Source organism: Copadichromis virginalis, linkage group LG17 (genome assembly GCF_057382275.1).
Source record: "Copadichromis virginalis isolate Kocher_CV1m ecotype Utaka linkage group LG17, C_Virginalis_male_GT1.1, whole genome shotgun sequence".
Lineage (NCBI taxonomy): Eukaryota > Metazoa > Chordata > Actinopteri > Cichliformes > Cichlidae > Copadichromis > Copadichromis virginalis.
The window spans coordinates 21,417,831-21,433,328 of NC_140634.1; the positions used below are offsets into that span (position 1 = coordinate 21,417,831).

The 15,498-nt window shown below is 42.4% G+C and overlaps 1 protein-coding gene across 1 annotated transcript in view; it reads left to right on the forward strand.

Annotated features, from left to right (window-relative positions):
* The window catches only part of plxnb2a.1 (plexin b2a, tandem duplicate 1), a 231,712-nt gene that overhangs the window by 152,789 nt on the left and 63,425 nt on the right, over positions 1 to 15,498 (forward strand). The window contains exons 4-9 of the mRNA XM_085436803.1: positions 8,975 to 9,492; positions 11,227 to 11,553; positions 11,844 to 11,982; positions 13,393 to 13,538; positions 13,624 to 13,803; positions 15,077 to 15,211. Of these exons, the coding sequence (XP_085292929.1) occupies positions 8,980 to 9,492; positions 11,227 to 11,553; positions 11,844 to 11,982; positions 13,393 to 13,538; positions 13,624 to 13,803; positions 15,077 to 15,211 (1,440 nt within the window). The 5' untranslated portion in view covers positions 8,975 to 8,979. The remainder of the gene's footprint in view (positions 1 to 8,974; positions 9,493 to 11,226; positions 11,554 to 11,843; positions 11,983 to 13,392; positions 13,539 to 13,623; positions 13,804 to 15,076; positions 15,212 to 15,498) is intronic.

A 15,498-nucleotide genomic window follows, 5' to 3' on the forward strand; every position in this document is an offset into this window, starting at 1 on the left:
ACCCAAGTTTCTTACTGGGCACTAGTTAGCAGATATTTGTATCTTTGTATCTCCTGTACAGTTTATGAATGGAGCTTGCTAGCATTAGGTGATGACTCAGCACTCAATCCTCTCCTCCAAATAGGAATCCAAAAAACTCACATGGCGTCAAGCAAATGGCTGCAAAATGTGGTGTCCAAAACCAGTGGGTGGCTACATCGATCTTTTATATACAGGTATAAGTTGGGGTAAAATATAGTGACTATGAAGCGAAACAGTCATTTAGTTAAAGCCTACCAGTGTTTTGAAGGTTAGCTGGAAGTGAGCTCTCCCTTCAGTGTTTGTTTATATTTACTGCACATTTTATGTCGTGTCTATAAGTTTCCCTCTGGTATAGTGGCATATTTTCTTTTTCAAACCCATCTTTCTGGGATGACTCGGACGTCTAGGCAGCATATGTGGTGCTAATACAGCAATAGTCTCCATTGCTTTCAGTACACCTGGCGCCTCCTCAAGAGCCTCTTCAAAAGCAACTCTGATACCTCTGCATCCTCTCGGTCTCTGTTTGTATCTCTGCAGTATAAATTGTATGATGTAGCTGTGGACTCTGGGAATGGTAAAGGAGATTGTGTGTGTGTGTGTGTGTGTGTGTGTGTGTGTGATAGATGAGGTATAGCGACTGTGTGTGTTCTATCCTCTTCGGTCTTTTAGTTTTATGCTTACTTTGTCTCAGCCATGCTCTCCTTCAGGCTTCTTCATTACCACCAATAAGAACTCCATTTCCCCCGGGCTCCGCCAATCATAGCACTCATATCCCCTCTAGGCCCGGCCAATCAGCTCCAATGTTCCTGTGGCCCGATGTCATGAATGGCTAATGTCGCCCAGCAGTGGGCATGAATGTAAATGAGACCACATTGGGGTGTTTTGAAATCGGAGAAGATTCCTCTCATAAACAAGAAAACGATTCTGCTGGTACCATAACTTTCCAGCACACTAATGTGAAAGTAAGATGGAAAAAGATAAGGTGTCATTTGATACTGCAGATATCCAGCCAAGTTAAGAGCAATGTCTAAATGTCAGCCCCACACCTGAGGAGCAAATAGACTGAAGGATGGATCTCGGTACAGTAGCAGGGATCCACTAATGCAGGTAGAAAAGGTGATAAATTGCTGCTTTTCTGGAATTACCTAATGTATATTAACAAGAGGAAATAGTGACTGGGTATCATGATATGTGCAAAATACATACACTGAATAACAGTGCTATTTTTCAGCTCTTTTACAGCTGACTTGATAAACAGTTCTGGGAATCTGAGATTCTTCTATTCCTGGAGAAAGGTGCAGCATATTTGAAAAGGTTTCCATCCAAACTGGGCTCTGACTCAGAGATCCAACATCTGTAAAATATTACAAGAGCTCAGCCAATGTTGGTTTGGATTTCTGCACATTTATACGGGACTTAAAGGTGGATAACTTCATCTAAAATGAGTTATTTTTACATTCTCTGGAAATTCCTGGCATTTTCAGTGATATTCCATCAACACAACCCATCAGGATCAGTTGAACCTCTTAGCTTATGAAAACAGTTATATAATTCTTCTGGAGAGAGTTTGATCATTTTCAGACAGTGAAGCCGATTTTTGACCTTGTCAAAATGTCTATGGTTTATTGCCCCAAGCAATCATTGTACTTACTTTACAGTCTTTAGCTCCAAGCTAGCTAGCGATGACTTCATGGACTGTTTCTCTGTGGGTTTTTCTCAACCTGTAGCTAAACTTAACACTTGTTTCTTATCTTCACCTTAGCTCCCGGGCAAGTCAGATTCATTAGGCCAAGCAGCAGATTTAAACATTTTCAGCTTGGCAGCCCTCTCAATTATACCAGCTTGGTTTGTGGGCAGTCAGGGCAACTCTAGAACTGGCTTGTCTGAACATAACTTAAGACTTGGGATGTCTCCAAAATAATGCAGAACCCTGTAATATACACAGATGGTATAGTTTAAAAGCAACCCTGTGATGAAGATCAAATTCTTTAACAATTTCTGAACTAAAGTTTTTAAGGAGCCACAAAACACATTTAAGCCTTATAAAGAAGGTGGCGCAACCGGCAATAAGCTATTTATGATTTTTTGGTGACTTTGACAATTTAATTTCTAAATTCTTGTGGATGATTTGTAAAAAAATAAATAATAAAATAAATAAAAATGGGACAATTAAGTGTCCTAACTCATAAACGGTCTTTCAGGAAGTTATTACATACCTAAGCACGACTGGTCTTTTACTGAAAATAACTCGAGTCATCTAGGATTCTTGTCAAAGCCACAGAGCACCACCAGAGACAGGAAAAAGGGGCCATGTTTTGGCTCATCAGCCACAGGTTTGCAGCCCTTTTTCTTCACTTTTATTTTAGCAGTGCTGGTGGCTTGGGTGCTTCAGATTATTTTGCCAGATTTACAAAAAAATGAGCCTTCTTTCAGCTGCTTTGTCATCTTGCACTGAGTACAATTAGCTCTGCTTAAATTGCCTTTACACTGTTTAATAGAACTTTTGCAGCATTGCAACATTTCAGAGAAAAACCTAAAATAAAACCTAAGACTGGACGATCGGGTGTCTCTCCAAGAATGTTATACAATGTTCTTGGATCACAAACTTAATGGAAACCAGACTGTCACATATTAAATGTTTTTTGAGGTGAAATGTTAGCCAGGCACAAACCACATGTGGACAGACAGGCAGGTTAAAGTACAAACACTCAGTGAGAAAGACAAACTGACAGACAGAGCCATAGATGGCGTTTCAGACCAGGTTAATCCCTCGGGATCTCGTGTGTCAGAACACCGGTTTTGTTTGAACTTGTTCCCGCGGGTAAAGATGTAAAGACAGAGAGCGGGAGAGCGAAACAATGTGAATTATAAAGAGCAGCTAGAAAGAGAAAAGCTTAGAGAGGTTAGACAGAAGGAGAAAATCAGTCAGGCTTTATTCCCCTGGCTGGAGCTTCGGCAGACATTCCTGGATTTAGTTTCACTCCAAACTTTTTAGCAGAGGGGTCAGTGCTCAAGACTTTTACAAAGTATGCACCCAGGATTTTAATGAGTCACATACTGCTGTTCACTTGCCTATTAGTGTGTATGTGTGTGTCCTGGTCTTCGATTTTTATCACTGCATTTGCATTTAATCCCATTGTTGGTAATTCCAGTTTTCACTCTAATGCAGTGCTGGTACTACAACGGAGGCAGTTGTAATACTAAATTTAAGCAGACCTTTTACTGAATACATTAATTCCTGAATTCTGTTAACCCAGATATGTCAAACCTATAATCTGACTCCCAACAGATGGATACAGGCGTGCTACAGATGGAAATAAATGAGTGGAGGAACGTGAGGAGGGCTGATGCTTTTGCACAGGTATAAAACAATCAGCCAGTTAGCATCCTTCTCACAAGGGCTGCATCTAACAATGGTTTTCATCCTCAATTAACTGGGTGATTATTTTCTCAGTTAATCATTGTCTATAACACATTAAAAGAATGGCTTTAAATGCTTGAAGTTACCGAGACCCAAGGTGCTGTGTTCAGGTTCTTTTACAGTGGTGATTAGACAGAAGGGGGAAGTTGGTGAAACCAGATTTGATATGAAAAATTACTGCTGGGGTCAGTATTACTTATCTAAACAATGGACCTAATCACTGTATGTCCCCTGATTGTGATTAGCCCACACAAGTTTATTGCCAAATGTGTAATTTTAGTGTCTTTTAGCTCATTTTGCAGTTTCTTTGCCTGCAACCTAAATGTGTCATCGCTCTAATCAGGATCATTTTTGGCTACCATGTGCATACAGTGGAATATTTGGCATCTAAAGAGCCAGATATTTTCCTCAGCAGTTGGTCAAGACCAAAAATTGAGTTTTAAGACGGCCCATGTTGTAATATTTGTCTTTTTTAGCATGTCTGTTGCCTTGGAGACCAGGTTCACTGGATGTCATATGCAGAAACATTTAAAGTAATAAGCTGAATGTCAAAGACAACAAAGATGATCACAGAGTCCAAAATTCAGTGTATTCAGGGCAGATATGATGACTTCTTCATGGTATACTGGATGAAACTGTCAGCCACATGAGAGTAATCTGACTATTATCATTCCCAGGTATTGCTGTTTATTCAGTGAAGTACACACGTGATGTGTCAAACGCCACGTCTCGCTCCTATTTTATCTCCTATGTGTTTAAATATGATGTAAACCCATTTGTGTCGTATTTAAACTCACTGGGTTCTTTTAAGCTCAATTTTTCAATGTTAAAAATTCATAACCTTAAACAAATAAGTCATTAGTTCCTAAAGATGACTAACCACAGACACAGGTGTATGTATATAAAATACAACTGAATTTAATTGAATGAGTGCGTTGAGCTGTGTTGGGCAAAATGTGGCCTGAGGCCTTGAACCCATCCGCCTCTGTCCGTCCCACAGGGCCAGGAATGAGATAAAGTCGAGTCTGTCAGGGGTGCGTTTCATCTGTGACACATGCTGTGCATGATATCAGATAATTTGCAACATGTAAGCTAATTTATATGATGCCATTGAGTTATTTCTTCAGGTAATATTTTCACTGTGAGTTAAGTGAGTTGTCTGTTTCCGCACTCTAAGCCCTCTTTGTCTCAAATCTCCTGTGGTCACTAGGTACAGAGATACTTCCTCACCCTCAGACTGGTTGGCGAGTGGTTGCTGGCTGTCGCTGAGTGAAATCAGTTTTAACAAGGGTGTGACCCCATTAACCTCCTTCTTGCCAATTGCTGTGGCTGCTAGCAGACTGCTGTGGTCACTCATAGTTTGTATGAACGTCGCCGAGTGGTAGCAAAAGTAAAAACTGCTCATTTGCCTACCAGCTTTTGTCTCGTTTACACAATTTTTACTGAATCATTCAGTAGGAATGAGGAAGCAGTGAGCATCCTTTTCAGTTTTCAGCTTTGTCAGTTCCCTCCGTTCAACAGTAACCATGCTTTAAAACATCTTTAAAAATAAGCTGTCAACGCTGATCTTTATGAATATGTGTTTTTATTGTGGTCCGCTTTAAATGCAAAGAGAAGCTTTTCACCCAAGACAACTACACATCTAAAAGTCAAGCTGGTTCTCACAAGAACAAGAGCAGACGCACAGAAACACACACACCCAGTTTATTCCTGAGCTGACACCAGTCAGGGTTAAAGAACCAGAGCAGGAGGATGAAAGAGAGGAAATACTGCAGAGAGAAAAGAAAGGGGCAAGATGGCTGGCAGAGCACAGAGTCAGCTCCTGAGTGGAGCCAGAGATGATTTTTTTTTCTCCTTTGATGTGGCAGATGCACACATCCATAACAGGCCTTCTGAGCGAGAGGAGAAGGTGAATATACCTGTCGTCTTTATCCCTTCTTACAGAGCTGGGCACCTTGGAGATGTGAAATTTAATGAGAGAGGCGGCCACATGACAGCGACACAGAGGCAGCGTTAACGTGGGAGCAAAAGGTGGTAAAAACACAGAGGAGTAGGTGTTGACCCGCACCCTCGTTTGGCAGTTTAACCACATTCGCTAACAAGCACATTTTAAAGGCTCAAAGCAGAAGTAGGAGGGATAAGAAGCTTGTTTATAGTTCACTGTAGAATTTAACCTTTTGACTATTGTAGAGCTGAAAGTGCTGCATAATAATCAGTCCTTAAGTTTGCATCTCTTTAAATGTGTGAAAACTGAGAATAATGATGTCCAGCCAAATTAAATCTGCCAGTCAGGCGGCAGTGCAATCTTTTCATTTTAACAAACAACCTTTATAAAGCTCAACCAAACTTTGGGCTTCTTTTTCTGAGCCTTTTTTCTTCTACTCCTTATGTTTGTTTTGGTAAAAGAACAACGGGAGACTTCATGCATCCAGGGTACAGGACTCTGGTTTTGAATACTTCCATGTGCCTGTTTTCTTACATTTCCCTGACTTTGGCCAATGACAGGTATTTTCAGTATCAGTTATTTGATTATTAAGAGGCAGTAAATTACTAAGGTTACTGTGCGTATTCAGAATCTGCATAGACGATAGCGACTTGTCTGCAGACGCTTGCCAACTTCTTACTGTGGGTTAGCTCTGGTTGATTACCAGGACTGTGAAAAGCCCGGATGCAAAATGAAACGGGAGGACCTTCCGACTACTATGGCTACTATAGTTACTATATGTCATTTTAACGTTTAATGGCCCTTAGTGGCCATCTGAAGAAGTGCATGTGGTCTGAGGGTGTCAACATCTTGTGGTGGAGGAACTTGCGTTACCCTGGAAACACAGAAAAACTGAGTATTTTAAGCCAAATCTTTACTTTTCTTAACACTATCCCTTTATTTTTAGCACCTGAACCAGAGCAAGTGAGAGTAAATGCCTGTGCCACCCTCGCCTCCCTCTCCAAACCCAGATATGATGATTTAGTTTGAGGACTTGTTGAAATATTCACATTTTCCAAAAAACAGGGTTTCAAACCTTTGGTAAGCACTGTTCTTGAGTAGCTCTGTGTGTGTGTGTGTGTGTGTGTGTGTGTGTGTGTGTGTGTGTGTGTGTGTGTGTGTGTGTGTGTGTTCCCAGCGTTTTCTCCTCTCTAGCACTTCTCTAAACTCTGCACTGCAGCCATTAGACTACCTGACTCTTGATATCTGAGGACGGGTAATTTGGGAGAGCAGGTGGGTAGCGAGATAAGTCTTTTCACGCTAATAAGTCCCTTTGCAGTGAACCGACCTGAAGTGAATTCAATTAGCAGGGAGCAGAAACACAGGGGATGCACCAGTCAATTGAACACCAATCAGAACTATCTGATTCCTGCTGTAAAAGCAGCAGTTGGCCAGTAAAATACCAGATAATGAAAGCAAAAAATAAATAACCATGATGCGACACTAAGCGTTTTGATTTATGTGAGCGGGGAGGCAGAGACGAGGCCTCGTTAATTAGAAAGATTTTCGTGAGGTGCCCGCTAACATTCAGAAGGAAGAAAGTGATGAAAATGATTTCAGCTGATGTGAAGCAGTTGTGGAGAACCTGAAGTTGCACCTCTGGACATCTGCACAGGGTTAGAGCAGAAAGACATTACAGTGAGTGTGGTGTTGCTGAAAACTAGAGCCTTGTTTTACAGCCACAGGCCACAGCTATAATTAAACACACCCATCTAGACTAATGGAAGGAGAATCTCAGTGTGTCAGACAACTAATTGCTACACTCAGTCTCTCTTTCTCACACACACACACACACACACACACACACACACACACACACACACACACACACACACACACACACACACACACTTCTTTTGTCTTTGCTAATCTAATCTGGCTCAGCAACTCTCACTTTGAGTTCGTTACCTCCACCATCTCCTCCTCCCCCAGCTCCCCCACCCCTCTCCTCTTCCTCCAGTAAAGGATGTTCTGGGTTTAATGAGAAGCTCCTCATTATTTCTTTGCGTCTCTCTTTGCTCTCAGCGTTCATTCTTTTCTCCTTGAGTTTGTGCTGCTGTTGGTGCTGCTCTGCAATGTCAGAGTGCCGTTAAAGACTCTGCTTTGTTTAGAGGACAAGCACTATTCCCAGTGTTTCCACGGTTTCAAGTTCACTGGGTTCGTTGTCAGCAATGTTTGTTGGAGAAAGACAGTTGAACAGGGCTTTTATGAAGCGGTCTTAAATAATATTTAATATAAATGGTAAATGGCCTGTATTTATATAGCGCTTTACTAGTCCCTAAGGACCCCAAAGCACTTTACACATCCAGTCATCCACCCATTCACACACTGGTGATGGCAAGCTACATTGTAGCCACAGCCACCCTGGGGCGCACTGACAGAGGCGAGGCTGCCGGACACTGGCGCCACCGGGCCCTCTGACCACCACCAGTAGGCAACGGGTGAAGTGTCTTGCCCAAGGACACAACGACCGAGACTGTCCAAGCCGGGGCTCGAACCAGCAACCTTCCGATTACAAGGCAAACTCCTAACTCTTGAGCCACGATATCACAATAATGAAAAATCTTGATATATTTTTGTTCAGATAAACATCCATGTCCAAAGATATTCCATAAATAAATGGAAAATTGCCAATTCACTGGTTATCAGTCGGCTGACTATCGGCTCAATTCAGTTCCAGTCCTAACACTGAGGTCAAGGTCCTGTGTTTGAATCCATCGGCCATGTAGAGCCTGCATGTTTCCCCCACCCCTGTGCACGCATGAGCTCCCTGGGCACCGCGACCATCACCACAGTCCAAAGACATGCACGCTAGTTTAAGCCGTGATTATAACTTGGCTCTCCATGTAAAAACATGAAACTATAATGAAAAATCAGTGTGCAGGTAAAATCTGGGTTAAAAAAAAAAGCTGCTTTTGCCTGGTGTAAATATTGCATGCAATTGATAATAATGGAGATGGAGAAGCAGCAGTCAGGAGGAGTGATGGAGTGAGTGGGGGGCAGTGCTAATTGCCCTATTCAGGAGTCTGACGGCTTGTGGGTAGAAGCTATTTGTGAGGGTTTTTTGTGCTTGATTTCAGACTTGTGTAGTGCTTACCTGAGGGCAGAAGTGTGAAAAGGTTTCTCTTTGTTTGCTGCCAGGCTGTCTTGTTATCACTCATCAGTCCTTCCAGGCATTTCATTGTGTCCTCCACACATTTTCGAGTGTTTTTTGGATTTTACCATTTGCCTGCTTCTTGCCTTCACCTTTCTGTGTTTGACCCCAGCATTGATTAAAGATTTTATTTTGGACTTTTAACCCTGCCTCTTTGTCCAGTGCTTTTGGCTTACCTGTGACATTTTAGTGAGAGCGTTAAAAGCCAGGTCAAAAGAATCATCTATGAGGTGTTTGTTGATCAGAGTGTTGTGATTTAAGTATAAAAATATATAAATTGTTGTTGGACCCTTTAAAACTTGGCTGCCAATATTTCCTTTATGAATTTAAGCTAAAAAAAATCAGGAAAAATGACCATTTGAAATAAATGTTTTGTCTCCTGTTTTTGTCCCAGACACGATGGAGCGGTGGTGGGGGTGGTGTTTTGCCCTAGTCTTCGTGGCAGCTCTTTGCTACAGGCCCTCCCACGGTGAGAACGCAGTGTTCTCATCCGAAACTTTGATAAACAACGTGGTGGCTGATCCCCACACGGGCCGTCTGTACGTCGGCGCCGTTAACGCAATATACCAGCTGAACTCTGACCTTAACCTCGAGTTCCAAGCCAAAACGGGCCCGAAGAAGGACAACCGGCAGTGCACGCCGCCTGTCAACGACGCCTGCGAGGAGGCCGTGGAAACCAACAACCACAACAAGCTGCTGCTGGTGCACGGGACCAAAGACGTGCTGGTGGTGTGCGGCAGCCTCTTCAGAGGCATCTGCTCGCTGCGCAACCTGAGCAAGGTGGACCACCAGCTGTACTTCAGCGACAACAAAGGGGAGAAGTCATACGTGGCGAGCGCCGAGGAGGGCGTCTCTGTGGTGGGAGTGATGTCGTATTTCACAGAGGAGAAAGACAACTTGACAGTGTTTCTGGTGAGGACGGAAAAACACACATTCGCGCACACAAATGGAAAGTTCAAATTATTTCCTGCAGTAAATAAAAAATAATAATTCAGATGATCTTCACCATCTGTGATACTGTGTGAGCAAACACAATAAAACTGCAATTTGTAGAGAAATTTAATTGGCAGCCATATGGGAAATGAGCTCTCTTGTCAGTTATCTTTAAGTGTTTTTCGTTTTATTTATACAGCGTCGGAGAATTGGCCTTTAAAAGATGGTTTATGATGTTATGTCTTCCACTGAGTTTTCCCCTCTATTCCAAACATGCATATAGACGCTTTTAATGGTTCTTCTAATCAAATCAAATATATTTTTCCCCTCTCGATGGCTCTGTTTGCTGGAGTGAGAGGAGAATGGGTTGTATTTCTCAGCAGAAGGATGCACTTTAAATGCATTTAGCAATATATTTTCATCCTATAAAGATGAATGTGTGGTTGATGTGCACATCCAGTGGACACAAACAAAGAAGTGCATTCAAATACTCTCCACTTGATGAATATAGGTCTGGTATTCACTTTCTTTGGCTTCTTGTTGCTCCATCCTCCTCACGAGCCAGCTGCTTGATCCATTGTTAAGGTAAATCTACTGTTAAGTGCGGGTTCTCAGAGTCACAAAGAGCAAACTGTAAGTAAAAATGCAAATAAATCAACCGCTTAATGTTTCCTGCGCCTTTTATTTCCTTCACTGCATGAATTTATGGGCCATGTCACACCAGCATGAAGATGGTTAAAGCGAGGAGCCACGCCGATGCCTTTCTTTGATTTATGAATGTAGCATTTTTTTTGTGGAATGTGAAGAAAATACATGTTTTTTGAAACTGGGCTTATTTTTCTTAAGATATTTCAGGCTCTTCACCATCTGTTCTGTAAATGGATGGTTCATTATATGTTCCAGGCATAAATCTGGATACATTAAGAAAAACTAATTTTAAAAATGAGTGGTGGGGGCTGCCATGTTGGAATTTCTTAAATTCAGCAAAGTAGTGAAGTGAGATGTTTTCATACTGGCCTAGAGACCGGTTGACAACCTCCAGCTGCTAGGGAAAAATGTGTTTTCCAAAGGTTGCTGCCTGCCACTGGGTAAAATTGGTCATAAAGAGTTATACTTAGGATTGCTTTGGTGGTTAGCAGATTGCTGTGGTTGCGTGTGATTTGCATGGAAGATGCCACCATGTATGCAAACACTCGCCATTTACTCTCTGAGCTGTAGTGAAGCTTAAAATGCAAACCAGAAAGGGACAGCGTGTCAAGGTAAAAGTTGTCTTACAGCAACACTAACACAGTTCATAACGGTTAACTTTTACTTCACAGGGGATTCTGGTGTGCATTGAATGTTTCACTGTTTTACTACTGCTTGGCGAGTAGCTGGTGAGGTTTGCAGTCCAGTCTTCCATGCCAACTTCCAGGTGTTTGGAACCAAAGTAATAACAACAGTTTTCGAACAGGACCCTGTTTATGACCAATTTTCTTGCTAGCAACCTTCAGCAACCTCTCGACTGAAAGGTCAAGACTGTTGGTTTTTGGTGGAGACTGGTCTCTAAGCCTGCATGAATGGGGCTTTAGATACTGTATCAGTGTCACCTCAAGCAACTGGTTGGGATAACTCATTTTTACTTAGCTACCAGTGGTTGCCAGGCAGTTGCCAACTGGTCTCAAGACCTATGCAACGAAACCCTAAATGAATCTGTCACCTCTTTTATCTCAGGTTGCCAAAGGGTACGGCAGCCACGACAGCACCAAGCTGATCTCCACGCGAATCCTCCAGGACCATCGCGATTGGGTGGTTTTTGACAGCATCATTGAGGCCTCTGCGGTCCAGGCGAATCCCTTCGTCCTGTTGTACCTGCACGACTTCCGCTTTGCCTTCAAAGACCGCGGCTTTGTGTACTTCCTGTTCTCCCGTACGCTCGGGGTGCAGGACACCAAGAACTTCACCTTCATCTCCAGGATGTGCGAGAACGATCACTTTTATTACTCCTACACTGAGCTACAGCTGAACTGTAGCGCTACCAACAAGTACAACAAAGTTCAGGTAATGATTGTGCACTTTGCAGACACAGAAATAAGCTGCCAGCAATTCAGTATAACTCTCAGCAGTGACTCAGAAAAACGCATTTTATGTTTGGATGAGTTTGCTTTGAATTGAATCCTTCTCAGGAGTGTCTCGGTCCTGACCTCTAAAAATTAAAAAAAAAACATTTAACATGCACTGGAAGTAGATTCCATTTATGCAGCGTTCACTTTCTCTGTATCGCAGATAAACACATATTTTTAGACAAAGCACCAAACATTCAGCATTTTTATCTTTTCCTCTTCTTCCAGGCTGCTTATGTAGCAACTCCGGGGAAAGCTTTGGCTCAGAGTATGACCAGCTCTAGCCAGTACGGAACAGTTTCAGCCTCTGACAAGGTGCTCTTTGTCACCTTTACTTCTGATGAAGACCCGTCCACTTCAGCCATGTGTGAGTGTCAGCTTGGAACTAAACTTTATAAAGATTCTTTCCAGCAGATCTTTGCAAAGTGAGACAGCACCTGAACAATACAAGCATAGCTCTGGATTTTTATTTACTATATCAGATGATCTTTATCAGCTAAAATGTTTAAAGATCAAACTACATTCTTGGCATGAAACCTCAACTGTAAGCTTTTAAAGTACTCTGACAATAACAGCTGGGCAAATTTGATTCTGGAATATAACCGATGGCTTTTACTCGATTGAACCAGAGGAATGTTTCGTGTTTAAGCCACTAAACGCCGACCTATGAGTCATTCATGCATAAAAGAGATACCAAATTCAAAGGATAAACTAGTGTTGTGTCTACGCACAACAGACAACTCTGCAAAGAAAAGGTTTTAAGTTGGAAAAAATCCTAAAGATGTAACAGTTTGACAGACATAAAGTAGTAGTTTCCCACCAACAAGCTGGTTCACATGGAGACAAAGAGGCCCTGGTATGGATTGGAGCTGCATGTCTTCCATCTTGAAGGCATCTCACTGGCATGAGCTTCATTTTTAAATTTCAAGAAAGTTTTCCTAAAAGTTCAGGCTGTGCTGATGAATAAATATATAAAAATTAAACAAACAGTGACTTTCAACTCCTTAGTATTGTATAAATGTTTTGCCATATATGCTTTACTTGTAGGTTTGCATGTTTCAATAAATCACTGCACCTGTTTCCATTTTTTTTATTTTAGAAAGAAATGGGGGGTGGCTCAGGACTTTTGGACAGTAATGTAGGACAGCAAAGGACAAATGTGTTACCACTAAAACAACCTATACTATGCAAGTATAGTTTAACAAACTCCTGTGTTAAAAACAGGAAGTTTTGTACAGCTACATACTGTTTTTGGTTAAACACTGTAAAAAATCGATGCCTGTTTAAGGGAAAAACCAGCAAATGCTATTGTTATTGTGAATTTCTTTTCTTTGTCAAGCATGAAAACTGTGGGTTTTCTTTGACATCACAGACGTGTGATGTGGTTTCCAGTATTTGTGCAGCCAACAGGTTAAGATTAAAGTTTAGCTAGCAAAAGAATTCCATGACCAAGACTTGTGTAGCCATTAATCACATCTGATATTAATCTTCCGGTGTGTGTAAAAATGTTAAATACAGCAGCATTTTGCCAAAGTGTATTTAATGACTGTTAAAGCAGCAGTTCAGATAGATGGAAGAATCTCCTTTGCTAGCATTAGCCTATCCCAGAATCCAGTTTGATACTGGGCACTGGGATAAATGACTGCTTTTTGAAGTGGGATTAAAAATCAATTATTTTGGTCTGAGAAAAGAAACCGTAAGTGTCCTCGTCTATCACAACTTGTGAATATTAATAATGAGGTTATTGTCGACATGATGTGTTTGCTCCTGTTTGTAGGCATGTACCCTCTGAAGGCAATTAATGATAAGCTGGTACAGATAATAGGAGCCTGTTACAGCAACAGCGGCATCATTGACCATAAACCTGCTGTTTATTCACCTTATTCCTCCAAATCTGACGAGCTGTGCCTCAGCAACAATCAGGTGAGAACATCGGTCTGTGTCAAAAATAAAGCATGGCTACAGCAGTAGATGAAAGGTTATAAAAAATATATTTCCACTCCATTAGAATGACATGGCTCACAGGTACAAGTGTGGAGCAGAGTTCCTGCCCTCCCCACTGGCTAGTAAGGCTGAGTTCGCCCTAACAGCCGAGCCCTCGTTGACCCATAAGGCTCACTTGACCGCCGTCGCTGTGGCAGAGGAAATGGGACACGCTGTGGCGTTTGTGGGCACCGCCACTGGAGAGGTAACAAATGTTTTTCACTATCCTGTCACTTCTAGATTATTCGTTCCCTCCTCGCCTTTATTTATTCTTTTTTAGGTTGTCTTTTCTTTCTTTGGTTCAGGTACATAAAACCAGTGAGTGCTATATTTTCAGTGAGGTTTTTAAAGACAGGAACGCCATTTTCTGTTTTTATTCCCTGAATGCTGGAAAATTATGTCTGACTGTAACTCTGACATTATTATGTTAAAGTTGCCATCAACTCATCCATTTTTGCCACTTTTCTGGGTTATTAGGAAAACAGTCCTAGCAGCGATGCCCAGAACTTTTGCACAGTTAAGAGACTGCTTCTCCCCAGAATGCCCTTGGTCCTCCCCAGGCTCTCAGTTAGACGTGCACAAAGCACCCCACCCTTAAGGCATTCTCATCTGGCACCTTACAGTGTTGGGGAGCAGCAGATGTACTTTCTGTGCTTTGAGTCTCATACCAAATCCCAAGAGTGCTTCCCCCTGCCTCTAAGACTTAGGCCAGACACCATTTGGGCTAAGCTCATTTTGACTGCTTGGTTACGCTTTTGATCACCACCCATAGCTCATGGCAATAGGTAAGGGTAGGAATATAGGTAGGCCATTAAATCAACAGTTTTACCTTCATGCTGGTGGATAGCTGGATAGAGAGTAGCAAGTTAAATGGATCCAACATCTTTTTCTCTGCTGCTTATCCTGATCTGGGTCAGGGGGCAGCGGTCTAAGCAGAGAGGCCAGTTCTTCAGGGATGACACAGAGGTGTTCCCAAGCTGGCCGAGAGATCTAATTTCTCTGGAGGGTCCTGGATCTGCCCCAAGGTTTCCTCCCAATTGGATATTCCTGAAACACTTCATCTGGAAGGGATGAAGGAGGCATCCTTATCAGATGCCAGAACCATCTTAACTGACTCCTTTCAATGCAGAGGTTGAGCAGCTCTGCTCTAAACACCACCTGAACCTCTCACAGACATAATGAGTCCCTCATTATATCTGTAAGGGTGAGCCCAGATGCCCTCCAGAGGAAGCTGCTTCGACTGCTTGTATCCTCGATCCTGTTCATCCAGTCACAGCCCAGAGTTGTGGCAGCCATAGCTCGACCTTTCAGTCAACAGTTTTACCTTCATGCTCAGGTCCCTCTTCATCACTGTAGACTCACAGGGCAATCCATCTTCCCTCGCTTGAGGCTTGAGACGACACTCTGTGATATTATTTTGAAAAAGTGGATTGGGTGTGGGTTTTGGATGTGTTAATGCACTTTCTGTGTTTCTGCAGGTGCTGAAGGTGCATTTGTCAGCCCATCCTGAGGTGTACGGGCGAGCTGCTGGCAAAGTCTCTGGAGACAAGGTCAACAAGAACCTGCTGTTCGATTCGAGCCTCGAACACCTGTACATCACCACCGAGAAAAAGGTCAGACTCGCTCACTCCGACGTGGGGCTGATTGATTATTCATTTTTACTAAATCCATTTCTCTCTCCTTCCATTCATCCAACGCCTCTGTGTCACCTCAAACCGAAGGTCAGGGACTCTGTCGTGTGCTTACTCCTGCTTTTTTCCATTTCATCCATCAGGCCGGAGACTTAATGAGTCTTTCATTTATTCTGTCTGTCTCATTTGATCATTTATTCATCCGTTCGAATAACACCAATACATCCGTCTACATTACCACACAGAAGTCAGCCATTGATTTATTCACT